Source organism: Fonticula alba, assembly GCF_000388065.1.
Source record: "Fonticula alba strain ATCC 38817 unplaced genomic scaffold supercont2.3, whole genome shotgun sequence".
NCBI classification, from domain to species: Eukaryota; order Rotosphaerida; family Fonticulaceae; genus Fonticula; species Fonticula alba.
Genome location: NW_009242973.1, coordinates 3,362,168 through 3,377,605, shown reverse-complemented (window position 1 = coordinate 3,377,605; position 15,438 = coordinate 3,362,168). Strand labels below are relative to the sequence as shown.

The following is a 15,438-nucleotide window of genomic DNA, read 5'->3' as shown; positions in this document are numbered from 1 at the left end:
CCCCCCGCGGCCGCCCCGCCCAGGCAGGGCCGAAATCTGCCGGCACGGGGCCGGCATTTCTCCCCGGTCCGCGGGGAACCGGCCTCCGTTGGTTCGGCCGAAGGCGCGTGTGGCCCGCCCCCCCCATTTCCCTCGCCTCCCGAGATCGAGCCTGCTTGTCTCGGACCTCCTGAAAATTCCCTCAGCCTCCGGCGGGAGGGAGGAGAGGCGGGGGAGGAACGGTCGCTCGGCCCAAGTGGGCCTGGCCAGCATGGGCGGCCGCCGTGGCGGCTCGTGACAATACTCTCCTCTTCTCCTTCTCACCGACCCCCCCTTCTCTCAGTCCCCCTTGCACCCTCCTGTGTCCGCCCCCCCCCCCCCTCTCGCATCTCCGCCTCCCCTCCTTCTTCCCCTTGTCCTTTTCTCGCCTCTCCCCGGGTCTCCCGCCTGCCGCCTCTTCACGCACGACAGTCAGCTAACCCTTTTATCCTCTTGTCGGGCTCGGCCGCACGCGCAGTGCAAGACACCCCTGAGAGAGAGGCCCCCTGGCCGGACGGACAGAGCGCTGCGGCTGGCCCCTCGCGCTCGGCTCTTTGATAGCAGCATGTCCTCCATGCATCCCTCCTCCTCGACTCTCTCTTCAACATCCTCCGGGGCACCCGGCGGAGGTGGACCCCCGGCGGCGAATGGAAGCACCGGCTCCGGGCCCCATGCGCCGGAGCACCCCTTTCCGCAGAATGTCGCCGGCGAGCCCTTCCCCACGGCTGGCTACCATCTACCGCCGGGGGATTGGTCCGGGTCAAGTGCAAACCGGTCGTCGTCCGGTGCGCCGCCATCCTCCCGGCCAGACCCCCATCCCCAGCAGTCGTATCAAGCGTCGCACTATCCCGGCTACTTGACGATGCCCGGCGGCCCGGCAATCAGTGCGGCATATGCCCCAGCCCCGGGCCCCAGTTACTCGGCCCGACTCCCCGGGGCAGAGTACGCCTTCCCCCCGGTGTTGGAGCACAATCCCCCGATTGGGGTCTTTGGCCCGTGCGCTCGCCCCTCCCCCCCTCCCTCTCCCAGGCTGGCTGTCGTGACCGAGCCATGGTTATGCTCCACTTCTTTGTTCTCCCCTCTCTCCCTCCCTTTTAGTCCTCTGCCCCCTCCCTCCTCCCCACTGTCTGCCCCTCTGTGTCTGGATGGCTGACGTGCTTCCTCCCTGCCGTACATCCCTCCCGGTCCTTATGCAGTGTTTATGCCCCGAGTGTGCATACCTTCGCGTCGTCAAGCCGGCCAGCCCTGACTCCGCGCGCACCACAAGCTGGCCGACATAGCCTCACCTCTCGTGAGCGTGTCCTCCAAACCCACCGGGCAGCCAACAGCACCGGAGGCGGGGCCCCAGCCGTCAAGCCGGTCGACCCAGGGCCACCGGGCCTCGTCGGTGTCATGCCCGAGTCCACCCCTGGAATGGCATCCCCGGAGGCATCTTCACGAGTTGCATCGGGTCGTGCTCAGTCCCCGCCATGCGATCTGATACCCACAATCTCCGTGACGCCAGTCGGCGGGCTCGCCCCGATCGCCAGCACCGCCGGCGTGCTGGTTCCCCCCACTCCATCCCCCACGATGGGCACTGCCATCGGGTCGGCCACCGCCACCACCACTGCCGGGTCTTCTGCATCGTCCCCTTTGCCACCGGCTACCATGGTGGCGGTGGCGGCCATGGCGAAGCCCTCGGCCAGCGACTCGGCCGAGGCCCCCCGGTCAACAGACAGGACACTCGCTCGTGTCAAGCACCTGCCGCCGAATGTCCCAGCGGGTCCGGTCGCTGAGGACCGGCCCCGGGCGGCGCTTGTGTCCACTCTACAATCCCTGCCTCGCGGGGTCGTCCACCTCACCAGCCAGGGGCAGCGTCAGCTGCTGATGGTTCCGGTGCCCGGGCCGATGGAGTCCGGGCCTGCTGACACCGGCCGCCTATCGGTATGTTGCCTTGCCCTGTGCCTCTCTCCCGTGGGCATTTTCCTTCTCCTTGTCTCTCTCCCTCTCCCTCTCTCTCTCTCTCTTGAGCCCCCGTGTGGGTGTATACACGCATGCGCGCGCGCACGCACGCACGCACGCACAGCACACAGCTGCCCCCCCCCCCCCGCACACACAAACACACATGCGCGTGCACACATCCCCCTCATATCCGCACCCTTCTGTTCCCTCACCTCCGTTCTGGCTGCGAATCCAGTTTTGGGTATCACTCGGGTCGATGATGCCACGGCTGAACCTGAGCGACGTGTGGGACGCCTTGGATCGGCAGGACTCCAGATGCTTGTCGCTGGTGTGGTTCGGCGTGTCGCAGCCCGAGGACAGTTCCTCCTGGCTTGCGTTGCAGTTCCGCCTTCGGCCCTTCTCCTTGCCGGTCCCCCGGAATCATCGGCTCTTTACTCCCTCTCGACGCGGGGCCATTGCCCTGTCCTACTTGCCGGCTTTGGGCGGATCTACCGGGCCCGGCGACCGGTCGCAGTCGGCCACTGATGGGTCATTCAACCTGTCGGACGTGCCCTTTGGGTATATGGGCTTCGATCCGCAATTGGCCTGCCAGCCGGAGGACATCCTCTCCAATCAGGCCATCTCCTCCGGGTACCTGTTCACCTCGCCAGTAAATGATGTGCGTGCCTCGTGTTCACACCTGTGGATGTGTTGCCTCATCCGATGGGGTTGTTGATGTTGCTTGGGCCCGGGTTCTGACGTATGCACGCGATTGGCTTCCCTTGCGTCTCCCTGCATCTCCCCACGTCTTCCCGCCTTCCCGCCTTTCCCTCTGCTCCTGCCCTTCTTTTCCTGCCCTCCCTGGCACAGGAAAATGGCTCCCTCGTGGTCAAGATGGACACGCTTTTTTGCAATGACCCAGCCGGCACGCTGGTCAACAACATGAATATCCTTGCACGCGCGATCAACGCCACTCGAGATCAGGTCCGTTGCCGGCGTCGGCCCTGGCGCCCTTCTCTGCGCATCCATGGGTTGGCACTTTCCCATCTCCTCTCTTCTCTCCGGCCCATCTGTTGCCCCACGTCCCCTTCTGCCTCACCCTGTGCCCCCTGCCGCGCACATGCACTTACACTTCCACACACATACGCACGCGCACATACATACATTTTTATTCATCCCCCCTCGCGTAGGAGATGATGGTGGTCTCCCTGCGCTCATCCTTCTTTCCGCCTCTGCCGGCGGATGAATTTTTCGCTCGGTCACTGCCACCACTGCAGGACTCCCATAGTATGGGGGATGTCCTGCTAACTCCCTCGCCCGAGGGAATATCCTTCCTCGGGACGTCGGTGGATCTCGGCAGCTCGGTCCCCCCCTCCGGCCAGCAGCAGCAGCAGCAGCAGCAGCAGCAACAACAGTACTATCACAACCACTACCACCACCACCAGCAACAGCAGCAGCAGCAGCAACAGCAGCAGCAACAGCAACAGCAGCAGCAGGCACTCCCGGTCATTATTGACATGACTGGTGCCACGCCGGGTGCCATTTTCACAGGAGCAGATGCCTCCGCGTCGCCGGAGCTACGTTCGCGCAAACGGACCTCAGGATCCGGCCATGCATCGCCAATGGTGTCGGCTCCGACGAAACGCCTGCGCCATGGGTCCGATGCAAGCACCGCCCCCTCCGTAGGCCTGTGCTCGTGCTGCGCGGCTCGCCGGGAACCGGGCGGCCCCGGCGGCTGCCAGTCTTCCTCCGGGCCCTGTGACTGTCCCCCTCCTGTGGGGGGCTGTTCTTGCTCCTCCTCCTCCTCCTCCTCCTCCTCCTCCTCCTTTGTCGTCCCCTTTTCCGAGGACACCCCTCGGGCCGAGTTAGATGGCCCCGGTGTGCCATTCATCCAGCCTTCGCCGCTGTTGGTATCCCCTCGGGCATGGCGCCAGGCGCAACACACGGACCGGCGTCTGCCATTGCCCTCGGCCGAACAGGTGGCCGCCATGCGCTGCCATCTGCCACTGCCATGGGCCTCGGCCCCGGTGGATGAGATGCGCTGGCTGTCGCTCTTTCTGGCCAGCTATGTCCCGCTGTCGACGCTGGCGTCGGTATTTTGTTGTCCGTCGCTGGTGCCGGCGGACCGGCGCGCGGCGCCGGCTCCCGGGCTGCCGGCCGGCGCGGCCAGCTCCCGGGCACTCATTCTCCGGGGTCTGCTGGCAGCGGCGCCGCCGCCGGAGGAATCGGAAGAACGGCCACCGGCCGACATCGGCCCTGGCGGTCGGCTCATCAGTGCCCGGCTGCTGCGGACGGTGGTCCACTCGCCTCGGGAGGCTCATCATTTGTCGGCGGCGGCCTTCGAGTCGACTGTCTGGCGGTTGCTGCTTTTCCTGTCTTCCTATCAGATTTCCTTCGCCCGGGCGGACTGGCTGGTGCGCATGATCCAGCTGTACTCCTTCTTCGGGTCGAGTGGCCGCGTGGCGGTCGGTGATCAGCCGGCCCCGAGTGGCGGTCCGCCGCTCCTTCGCGGCCATACCGTGGCACTGGTGGACCACCTGCTGCAGGCGATGGCTACCACGCCCTGGCTGGCAGCCGGGCCTGGGGGCACCCTCTCGCGGCACCATCTCGGCATGATGCAATACGCCATGGTGCTGGTGGAGTCGGATAGCCGGCGATTCTTCGGCCAGCTACGCAAAACCGGTGTCCTGGCCTACTCATCGTCGGCCTCACAGCAGGCGGTGGCCCTTTCGGTTGACTGGACCGTGTCGTTACTGTCCAATGCATCGATGTTCCTGGCCAGTCTCTTCTCGGATCAGGCCGCGGTACGTGCACTTGGCCCGTTGATCTCCCTTGCGGGCGCATTGCCCTCCCCCTTTCTTTCTCTTTCTCTTTCTCTCTCTCTTTCTCTCTCTCTCTCTCTCCTTTCCTGTTCCGCGCCCTGGACCCTGTCTCTGGCACTCATGCTTCGGGGTTGTATTTGCCATGTTCCCCGGCCATCGGTTCCGCCTCTCCCCTCCTCCGACGTGTAGCCTCTCTGTGAGACGCAGTGCAGTTTTTGGACATACCTGATCAAGCTGATTTACTGGCAGCTCCATAGCCCGGGGCTCATCGATGAGCGTTTCCTGCTGACCTGGCTTGTGGACCAGCTCGCGTGCGTGCAATCCACTCGAGACCTCCGGGGCTGTGGCCGCTTTGGCTTTTTTTTTTCTTTTCGCCCCCCTTTCCCTGCGTGCCCTGCCTGGAGCCACCAATCGCGAGTACTGGCCACTGATTTGCATTTTGCCCTTCGCGCACAGCTTTGCCGTGAATGAGCTCTTCTCAGATGTGAGCCCCACCCCGGAGTATGCCCGGTGGCGGGCGGCTTGGTCGCCGGATCTCGGGACCGCCGACGTGACGGGTGGTGCCTCGGCATCGGACGATGCGCCGGCGGCGCCAGCGCCAGCCGCCGCCGCCCCCGCCGCCGCGGCCACGCCTGCTACTCCAGCCACCCCCTTGGAGGATGAGCGTTTTCCCTCGGCAGCCCGGTCCTTTGGGATCTCCTCGGATCTGCGCTCGCCACCGAGCAACTTCGGCGGGGACGGCCTTTCCCCGGGGAATGGAGTGCCGGACCGCCTGAACCTCGGTGCCACTGGCGCCGGGGGCTCCATGCCGGGGGGCGAGCTGGTCGGTGGTCGGCCCGGGTCCGAGGGCTACGGATCGCCCCTGCCCTCGGGCTTGGCTGAGTCGCAGTCTTCCCCGGTCCAGGTCCTTCCACCGGCCGAGCATCACCATCTCCATCACCATCAGCCGTCATACCAGCCGCCGCCACCGCCGCCGCCGCAGTTTCAGAAGCCGCTGCCACAGCAGCCGCAACAGTCGCAGAAGTCGCAGCAGCATCCGTATCGTCATCATGGCCAGCACGGCCAGCACGGCCAGCACGGTCAGCACGGCCACCACCACCCCTCTCCTGGTCCTTCACACCATGGGGTCACCCTCCCGGCGGATGGCCCGACCATTGATTTGACCGCCGGATCGCCCGGGCATCCGGCACCCGAGGCCCCCCCGGGGGGCGCCTTCCAATCGCCGGCGGCCGAGCCGGCCGGGCCCCACGACGACATGTCGCCCGCCTTTACAGCGGTCCGTCGACCGGGCCTGCGCCTGGCCATGGTGTTGCCATTTGTCTTTCGCCTGTTGCCCTGGGTCCGGCGATCTTCAACACACACCCGGTGCGTCTGTCTATTTGTCTGTCTGTCTGTTTCTCTTTCTCTTTCTCTCTCTCTCTCTCTCTCCTCGCCCCTCCCCGACCTCCTTTCCTTGTCTGCCGCTGAGCTCTCTTGTCCTGACCGCCCTCTTGTCCCCCCCCCCCGGCGCCGCCTCAAACAGAGCCATCCTTTCGCTCTTCATCGACCTGCTGAATCACCCGCTTTTCTTGCTGCTACGTGACTCCCTGGAGCCGGGGTCGCCGTTGTGCGGGAGTGCAGCCGGCCTAGCGCCAGACGTTCCTGGCGAGGGCCCGAACCCGCCGGAAGGCGTCTGGCCGGTGGGCCATGCCGCGGCGGATGCGGGGACCTTCGCCCCCGGCGTCACTCCCCCCCAGGCGCCTGACCCCAGGCACCGGGCGCGCCAGAAGATCTGCGATCTACTTGCGGTCATTGGGTCTTGGTATGGGCTCATCGCGCGGGGGTTCATCTACTTGAGCCTACACGCATGTGACTTGAGTCTCGGTACGTACTCTTCCGCTCTCTCTACACACGCACGCACGCACGCACGCACGCACGCGCGCACGCACACGCCACATCTACGCGCCTGGGGTCCTTCGTCATTGATTTCCCTCTCCGGCCACGGCATACGCGCACACCTGTGGACGCGCCTATTCACTCACCTCCCCCAACATAATTGTGCACACACGCACGCACATGCGCGATCCCCTCCCTGTCATGCCCACCTTCGCACCTCTTCCCCCCTCCCCCACGTCCCGTCAGTGACCCCGCTGGAGTTTGGTCACCCATCGGACTTGCCGGAGCTCAACCAAAACCAACGAGCAACCCTGCCGGGCGTTCAGCGAACGCGGGCCCTCAGCCACGCACTCACCTGGGAGCGTCTCTGGCAGGGGCTCGGCCAGCTGGGCCTGCAGTTGGTCTTGGCCGAGACCGGGCCCCACTTGCTGAATGTGATCACCTCCTCGACGACTGGTGCGTCAAACATCGGGCATTGTCCCTTCGTCCCTGCCATGTGTCCTGATGCCACTGACCCGCCATCGGCCGCGTGGATAGCTGTTGTTTCGTCGGTGACCAGGTCCCTGGCCCAGGGGTTCCGTTGGCCGGAACTGGCCAACGACAAGCTGAGCGCCATCCTCAGTATGCGGTATCCGCCGGAGCCGGCGGGCGTTCGACGCCTGTTCGACATGGCCGGACTGACGCAGCCCGGGGCCGGGGTCGCCCGGGCAGCCGGGGCCGGGCCAGGCGACGCAGCCCCCCGGTGCTCGAACTCCCCCGGACCGGCGGGTGCCGATGCCCCACGGGCGCCGCCCAGTTCTCGAGGTGCGAGGAGTTCGTTCTTCTGGGGGGGGGGGGGGGGTGGGGGGGGGTGGGGGGTTCGCGGGGGGGGGGGGGGGGGGGGGGGGGGTACATGTGTTCTCTCCGGGCCTTTGAGTCTCGGCCACTGACCGGTCAAATTTGCCCTGCCCTTCCTCGGATCGACAGCGGTGCCGGGCCCCCCCTCGAGTGGTGCGCTCCTGGAGCCGGTCAGTGCCGGGCAGCACAGTTTCCTGTCGCAACTGTCGCTGGCAGCCATGACATCCTCCACGCCGGTGGACCTGATCCAGCGTCTGCGGGACATCGCTCGAAATGCCGGGGAGGGCCAGTTCCCGGTGGCCGTGCGGCTGCTTTGTGTCTGGTCCGGGCTGCTGTCGGTGTCCGTGAGCCCCCTGACGTCGGAGCATACACTGAGGGTGCAGCCGCCGACCCTGGCCACCCGGGCTCCGGGGTGCCTCATTTTTTGCGGGCTGATGCTGCGCGAGCTGATTGCCCACGCTGGCGAGGTGCAACAGCCCCCTGGTGGGGGGTCCTGCCAGCGATGTGCCTACTTGGAGCAGGCGGCGCCTCGCCAGGCGGCTGGGCCGGGCCAGGCGGCGGAATCGCCGGGCCGGGTGCCAGTTGCCCCGGTGGGTGGGCAGCTTTGTCCGGTGTGCGCGAGGCAGTTGGCCGGGCGGCGGCAGCGCCGGGCGGCCATGGTTCAGGCGTTCCTCGAGCGCCTGCTCCAGGGGGGGTGGATGGAAATCCTCCCGCCGGGGTCCATGTCGCCGCCGGTGCCGGGCTCCGGGACGTCGGTTACCCGGCTCGGGCCGCCGACCCAGCCTGGCGGCCCCCTGCGCCCCGGGGGCGGACTCTTCCAATCGGCCCTGAGTCTGGCATGCTTGGTGTCGGTGCTGTCGAGTATGGGAATATTCTCCTGGCGCAGCTTCATGCGGAGCCTCATTTCCGGAGGTCTAGGCGCCCGGGGGGCGGCCGAGTGCCACGGCCCGGGCGAAATGCCCGATGCCACGGATGACAGCGGTCGCACTCGGGCCCCGGGCGGCGGCGGCGGCGGCGGCGGTTCGGCCAGTGCGATGGCCAGCACCCCGGGCGAGACTTCGCCAGGGACTCCCGCCTCCACGACCCCCCCTCCCGCCCCCGGGCTCGGGCCCGACCTGACACCCCCGCCGCGGCCCTGCTGGGCGCTCTTCTTCCTGGACAATATCCTGCCGGCCGAGGCGGTAGGCTGCCTGCTGGACGGGACGCCCGTGGAGCCGGCCGAGACGCAGGTGACCCTCATGGAGCAGCGCATGGCTCGAGGGCAGTTGGTGGCGGCTTGCTCGTGTCCCCGGGGCACGGGCCCCGACTCGGCCCTGGGGTCCGGGCATTCGGCCGCTCTCTTTGACGCGGAGAAGTTCCCCTGCCGGCATGCCCCGGCCCTGGTGGCGTCGACCCCGGTTGCACTGCATCAGTATGTGCGGCACACCATGGCCCACCTGGAGTGGCACCTGGCCGAGCCCCATGCCGGGCCCTTTGTCGGTGGCTGCGGGGCCCTGCACCTTGCGCTGGACCTGACGCACAGCTGCCTGAACCTGGGGCTACTGACGTCGGCCATTGAGGTGCGTGCTGTGTGCTCTTTTTCCGGAGTTCTCTCTCCCCCCCCCCACCCTCTTACTGGCCTCACCTCGGCCACTGACACAAGCACACCGACATGCATCTATGGCCACATGCATCTATGGCCACATGCATCCATTCCCTGCCCCGCCGGGGTCATGTAGCTCGGCCTGACCATCATCAAGGTGTGCACGCAGCTTCGCACACGGCCACCCCCAGCCGTGGACCATGCCTCGGCCATGGGGGTTGCCTGCGACCTGGGGTTCTTGCGAGGCTACTGTCCACAGGCGGAGCCCTTCCGCGAGATGGTCGTCGACCCGGGAGCCGCGCCGGCAGCCGAGTGGATGCCCTTTTGTCCGCTGGTGGCCAGCCGGTCCGTCTGCCAGATGGTCGAGGACTTGGTCGCGTCCGGGCTCTTCCCGGCATCGCACATCCACTCCGTGCGGGGCACGGTCCTTCAAATGGTGCGCCCATCATGCGGCTGTCCGACGGCTGGGTTTGTTGCATTTTTTCCTCTTTCACCCGTGGCTCACATGCGACTTCCCGTGCGCTCGCGGGGGCCGGTGTCCTGGCTTTCGTCAGCTTCGCGACCAGTTCCAGGGCAGCCTGCAGGTCCTTTGTCCGCTGCTGAGTCGGCTGTTTTGCCTGATCTGCTCGGAGACCGCCAGTGCGGTGCTGGCCCCGGAGGGGCTGCGCGGCGGCAACCCCGCCGGCATCCGGCAGCTCCGCAATGCGGTGACGGTCATGCGGCGCACCGGGTCCGGGCGGCTGCTCCCTCCGGCCGGGCTTCCGCGGGTGTCTCTGACCCTGGATGACTTCCGGTGTCTGTTGGCGTCCACCTCCCCGGCGCAGGGGGCGTTTGTTGCCCACGGCCCCGGGGGGCCTGGCGGGCCCGCCAATGGCGAGGCTCATGTCTATGATTTCGGCAAAGGCGCTGGCGGCGGCACTGGGAGCGGGGTTGCCGGCACCCCGACGGCCCTCCCGCCGAGTGGGTCTGGGCCGATGCCTTTCCTGCCGGCCGGCGACCGGCGGGAGCACATTTTCCAGGTGGTCTCCTCGATGGTGACGCTGCTGGCGTATTGCCCGCCGATGGAGCTCCCACTCATCTTCATGGAATCCCTGCGCTGCTTCTTGGAAACCACGGCTGCTGGGTATGTTATTGTCTGGCTCTTTAGCGTGCTGTTCCTGGCGTTGGGCATTGGCCTCATGCTGGTCATTCGTTGACATGACTCTCGGTTGGGTCTCCCCCTCCCCCCGCCTCCCCCTTCGGAAAGGCTCTTCTCCACGCCCGAGCTGTCGTTCATCCTGACCCGACTGGCCGATGCGCTGGCCTCCTCGTCGGAGGACCTGGTATGGGTCAACCCGCACCATGGGACCTCGACAAGCAGCACCGGGCTGAGTGTCCGAGTGCCGGAGCTCCTCACCCAGTCTCTGGCCTACCTCATCATCGATGAAGGTGCGTCTCGCTGTTTGTCCCTCCTCGTGCGCCTGTCGCGTGTGACCGGCCCCTTAAAACTGCAGTGGGAATGGGCGCCTGCAAGCGACTGCCTGTGCATCTCGCCCCTCTCTCTCTCTCACACACACACACACACATACTCACACGCACACGCACGCACGCACGCACGCACGCACGCACGCGTATGCATCAATGTCCTGCCCATGGTCTGCCTGCTGATGTGGGACAAAAGATCCGGCCATTCGCCAGACCGCCTGTGCGCTCGGGGTGATGCTTGTCTGCCAGACTCAGCTGGCCAATAGCGCAGCCGGGCGTCTGCTCACGGCCGAGGGGCTGGCCACGCTGGCCCTGCGCGCAGTCCGGCCCCTGGCCCAGCATCTCCTTGCGCCGGAGGACGGGGACCCGGTGAGCTTTGTGGCGGGCATGCTTCCCCGTCACTGGCCGCAGGCGGCTCCTTCTCCGGGTCCCGAGTCGCCTGAGTGGCCATCTCCGGGGGGCGCCGAGACCGAGGGGATGCCCTCGCCTAGGCTGGGCACCTGCGCAGGAGGCCCATGTCCCGGACCGCTTGCTTGGACTGGGCTGCCGGCCGAGCTGGCCCGGCGGCTGGATGCCCTGGCTCTGGTCACTTGTCTTCTGGTCCCGAATTCGATCCTCTGGTCGCGGGTCATGGAGGCGACAAATGTCACCGGCAATGCCCCGACCAGCTCGGCCGGCCGGCAGTGTGACGCCTGCGCCGAGATGCAGCGGGCGGCCGGGGCCCGGCGCCGGGCGGCTGCTGCCCACTCTTTCGGCGGCGACCCGGCCCCGGACGCCGGGCTGCACTTTGTCTCGGGCCCCGGGGATACGTCCCACGGGGTGGACTTTCTCCGCCTGTGCGGGTCACTTGTCCGCCTGTGCGGGGGCCCGCTGGCCCTGGCGCCGCTCTTCCAGCTGGCCGGCTACACCGGCAGCGGGCCCTCCTTCCGGCCCAACAAGACCCAGCCCCCGGGGCTGATGGGCATTCTTTGGCTCCGGTGCCTTGCGGTGCGTGAGGCAGCCGGGCGGCGTAAAACAAAAGGGGCGGTAGGGAGGGAGGGGGGGGGGGGGGGCGGAGGAGCGACAACGCTCAGCATCAGCATGCCCGTTTGCCTTTCTCCTGGCGGCGCCCGTGCTGTCCTCGTGGATAAGACACTGACCAAGCTCCCTGATGCTGCTTCTCCTGCTGATGCTGCTGCGCCTGTCACTGCCGCTGCCGGTGATGCGGCCCGTCGCACTTCGTCGGGCCAATCACAGACGGTCTTTTCGCTCCTGCGACTGTCGGGCTTCATGGACCCGGTGGTCGGGTCCTCCCTGCGGGACTTGGCCGCGCCCTTCGGCCTGCTGGAGTCCGAGGCGGAAGAGGCCGAGGATAAGAGCCGGCCGGTGCCGCGGCACCGGCCGGCTTATTCGACGCGGGCACTGCTCCATCTGATGGTCATGCTGCAGCTGCGCGATTTGGCCAGCTCCATCCTGTGTCACCTGCTCGGCGCCACGGCCTCACGCCAGGCGATGATGGCGCTCATGGTCGATGATGGGCCTGCTGACGACCAGTCGGCCTGCCAAGCCGGCGGCGTGCCTCGCTCGCCGGTGGACTTCCCCGGCCAGCCGACCCTCTCCCGGTGGCAGGTCTTGGCCTTGATGGCGGATGCGGCGCCCGGGACCTTGCGACATTCGCTGGACCTGTGCTTCCAGTTGGCGTTCCCGCCACTGGCACGGCCGTCCGGGCCACCGGTCGGACCGGCACTGGTGGTGGGCTGGATCGGGCATGCCCTGGCCGAGGGAAGGCCCTCGGAGGAGGCGCAGCTGGTGCTGGCCCTGGCGGACATGCTGCTGAGCGTGTCGATCGGGGGCCCTGAATCGGGTGCCACGCTGGGAGGCACCGGCGTCCCCCGGGCCCTGCACGCCCAGCGATCCATCCCGGCCCCCGGGCGCCCGGTCAATGGGCTCCTGGCGCAAACGGCCTCCTCCTTCTGCCCGTGGGCCATTCTCGGGTCGGTGGTGTCGGTGCTGCAGTTGCTTCGGCTGCCGGCGCACCTGCCGGAGGGGGACCTGCAAGTGCTCTTGCAAAAGGCGGGGCCCGAGTCGGGGTCGGCGGCCACGGCGCCAGCGGCAGCCATTCTCAGCCCGGACCCGGCGGTGCATCACCCTCTCGGTCCCTTCCTGGGCGGGGTCCCGCCAGCTGGGGCCAGCCCGTTGGTCTTGCTGTCGCATCTGATCGGGCGCCTGGTCAATCAGGGTCTGAGGCGACTGCCGCGCTTGGCGGCGCCCGGGCACTCGGCCGGCTCGGCGGCGGTCATCGCGGCAACGGCGGCTGCCGCGGCCGCGGCCGCGGCCGCAGCCGCTGCCACCCCCGCTGCCACCGCGACGCCCGGGCCAACGGCCCCGGAGGTCGGGGCTTCGGGGCCCGGAAACAGTGCACCGGCCCCCACGGTGGCAGACCAGCTGCGCCCCGTGTCGCTGATCCCCCTCGGTCTGGTGGCGGCCAGCTCGGTGGATCCCTTCTGGCTGGCCTGGACCGTGCTGAGCCTGTGTCTGAGTTTGGGCTACATGTCGGTCCTTGAGGCAGTGCGTGCTGGTTCCGTGTGCTTTTGCTGCCTCTCCCGCTGCAGCCGGCCATCCTGCTTTCCGGTCCCCCTCGCCTTTGCTCCTTGCTGACGCCTTTCTCCCCCTCCCTCCTCATCCGGCTCTCCCCTGCGCCTGCGCCTCCCTTGCTCGCTGGGACAGTTTATTTGCATGGTCATTCGCCAGTTGCAGCAGGAGGTTCGTCGAGTCCTCTTCCACTCGCGGCTGGTTCCATCACAGAGACCGGCCCCCCCGTCGGGGGCCGCACCGGGCGCTCCATCGAGCACTGCCCCAGGCGGGGACCCGGGTGCCAGGCCGTGCGGCGAGTCTGGCGCCGATGGGTCGGGCGTCCCGACGCCGGTTCCTTCTCTGGCCGGATTGCTGGCGCTGCTGGAGCTCGCCATGGAACTCCTGCCCGAATTCCTATCGCAGTCCACCCTGGAGCTCCTGCTGCTCCTGCTTGGCGAGCTATCCACGGTCATGGAGGAGTTGGTTCTCTTTGTGGAAGTACGTGCCCGTGCTCAGTGATGTGCCAGTCTGCCCTTGTTACATGCTGCCCGCAGATGCTGCACACACAAGCACAAGCACATGTTGCCCCAATCAGTCACTTACCTCCCATATACCCCCAGATCCAGGAGCCCATGATCGTGGTGGCTGCGCGGGCCATGCCACCGCAATTCCACTGGTCCCTTTGCCCATCTTGCCGGCAGCAGCTCCGACCCTTGCAGACGGAGCGTCTACATTCGGCACCGGCAGTGATGCCCTACTGGCCGATGGACCCTCCGGCCACCGGGCCGGCTCGGCCGCCCTGCCGGTGCTCGCTTTGCCCCTCGTGCCGGGTTTGCCTGCGTCAGGGGCTCCCCTCGGATCCGCTGCACTGTCGGTGCCTCGACTCGGACGCTTGGTTCATCTACTCCATCGGGACATGGTGCGTCGGGCATGCCACTCGCATGTGGCCATATGCCGGCCTTCCGGCGGGGCAGGGCACTCGAAGGGGCATGGCGAGGGGCCGAAAAGGGCGGGCAGACAGGGGCAAAAGCCCGAGACACAAGCAACCGAAGGAAACTCTGGGGCCCCCCCCCCCCCCCCCGACTCCGATCCACCAGCGCGACGGTCCTCCTGAAAAGTACAGCCCTCCTCTTCCAGAAGGTGATTGCCTGTCCCCAAAAGGCCACTATCCCGCCGGCAGCCGACACCGGCCTCCCCTCGCAGGATATCCTCGATGGCTTCACATCCAACCGGCACATCATGGCATATGGCCGGGCCCTTTTCGGGTTCCTGACTGTGCGTGCCGCACCAGTGTCCCCGCTCGCGGCCGCGTCCTCGGCATTGGTCCCTTCCTGACCTTTCCCTCCCTTTCCTCCCCCTCCCCCTCGCTCTGCCTCCCTCTTAGATGCCGATGTCCTGCATGGACTCGATCAATTACAATGTCCACACATTTGAGGCTCTGTCGCAGACGGCGGACAGCTGTGCCTCCAGCGCGGCCTCCATTGATCCCCTCTTCTCGGATGCTCTGGTGCAATTCAACAGCGTTTATGTGTGTGCGTAATCCGGCCGCCTCCCGTGGAGGGAGAGAGACCCGGCTGCTTGCTTGCCTGCTTGGCTGCCTGCCCTTCGCGCCAACGCCCGCACCTCGCACCCCGCACCATGGCGCCCTCCTCACCGTGCATCACCCCCTCTTACGACCCCCCCCCCCTGCGCGGGGTATGCCATGGCCGGCAGCTCTCACGCTGCAGGAACAGTCGTCCATCCTCTTCGGGCATGCGGTGTCGGCCGACACTTGCCGGGCCCTGGCGAACCAAACGCCACTGGAGCACATGCTGGCGGCATATCGCGCGGCGGCACAAGCGGCCGCGGCCGCGGCCGCCACAGCCGGGCCTGGAGCCCCTGCACCGGCCGGCCCGCCGGCCGTCCGCTGGCGCCTGGTTCCCCTGCTCGGGGGGAATCGTCTTGCGCGGTTGCGCGAGACATCGGCCCGGCGCGGAGGCAGCCACCTGTCAACCGGGCCCCGGTCCGGGATCTACTCGCGCTACTTGCGCTTTTCCATGGCCCTCGGCTCACTGCCGCCCAGCCCGGCGGCCGATCGCCTGCGGGGCAGCATTCGCCAGGGATCCATGGTCATCGGGGACGTGGTGGTGCCGCCGGGGCAGCCGCGGCGGGCTCCCATTGTCCGGCTGCTGGACCCGCGGGTGATGATGAACCGCCTGGCCGGGTCTTCGGAAGGCATGTTCCCGGAGCTGGCCTCCTTCATTGCGGGGCTTGTGTCGGACCCGAACTTCGCCGCGGTCAGTGGCAACCCCTCGATGACCACCGCCGGGCCGGAGTCTTTCTCCCCCTGGTGGTCGCTGGTGTCGTGCTACCTGATGCCATTACAAG

General features: G+C 67.4%; 1 protein-coding gene across 1 annotated transcript in view; it reads left to right on the top strand.

The window, feature by feature from the left end:
• Positions 1-583: 583 nt before the first annotated feature.
• The window catches only part of H696_02498 (hypothetical protein), a gene marked incomplete at its 5' end in the record, with an annotated part of 15,950 nt that continues 1,095 nt past the window's right edge, over positions 584-15,438 (top strand). The window contains 21 exons of the mRNA XM_009496406.1: positions 584-1,014; positions 1,215-1,941; positions 2,195-2,617; positions 2,809-2,922; positions 3,129-4,742; positions 4,950-5,071; positions 5,217-6,125; positions 6,283-6,623; positions 6,882-7,091; positions 7,173-7,439; positions 7,602-9,031; positions 9,191-9,490; positions 9,609-10,177; positions 10,301-10,482; positions 10,715-11,505; positions 11,755-13,065; positions 13,225-13,569; positions 13,692-13,990; positions 14,169-14,346; positions 14,456-14,603; positions 14,785-15,285. Of these exons, the coding sequence (XP_009494681.1) occupies positions 584-1,014; positions 1,215-1,941; positions 2,195-2,617; positions 2,809-2,922; positions 3,129-4,742; positions 4,950-5,071; positions 5,217-6,125; positions 6,283-6,623; positions 6,882-7,091; positions 7,173-7,439; positions 7,602-9,031; positions 9,191-9,490; positions 9,609-10,177; positions 10,301-10,482; positions 10,715-11,505; positions 11,755-13,065; positions 13,225-13,569; positions 13,692-13,990; positions 14,169-14,346; positions 14,456-14,603; positions 14,785-15,285 (11,212 nt within the window). The remainder of the gene's footprint in view (positions 1,015-1,214; positions 1,942-2,194; positions 2,618-2,808; positions 2,923-3,128; positions 4,743-4,949; positions 5,072-5,216; positions 6,126-6,282; positions 6,624-6,881; positions 7,092-7,172; positions 7,440-7,601; positions 9,032-9,190; positions 9,491-9,608; positions 10,178-10,300; positions 10,483-10,714; positions 11,506-11,754; positions 13,066-13,224; positions 13,570-13,691; positions 13,991-14,168; positions 14,347-14,455; positions 14,604-14,784; positions 15,286-15,438) is intronic.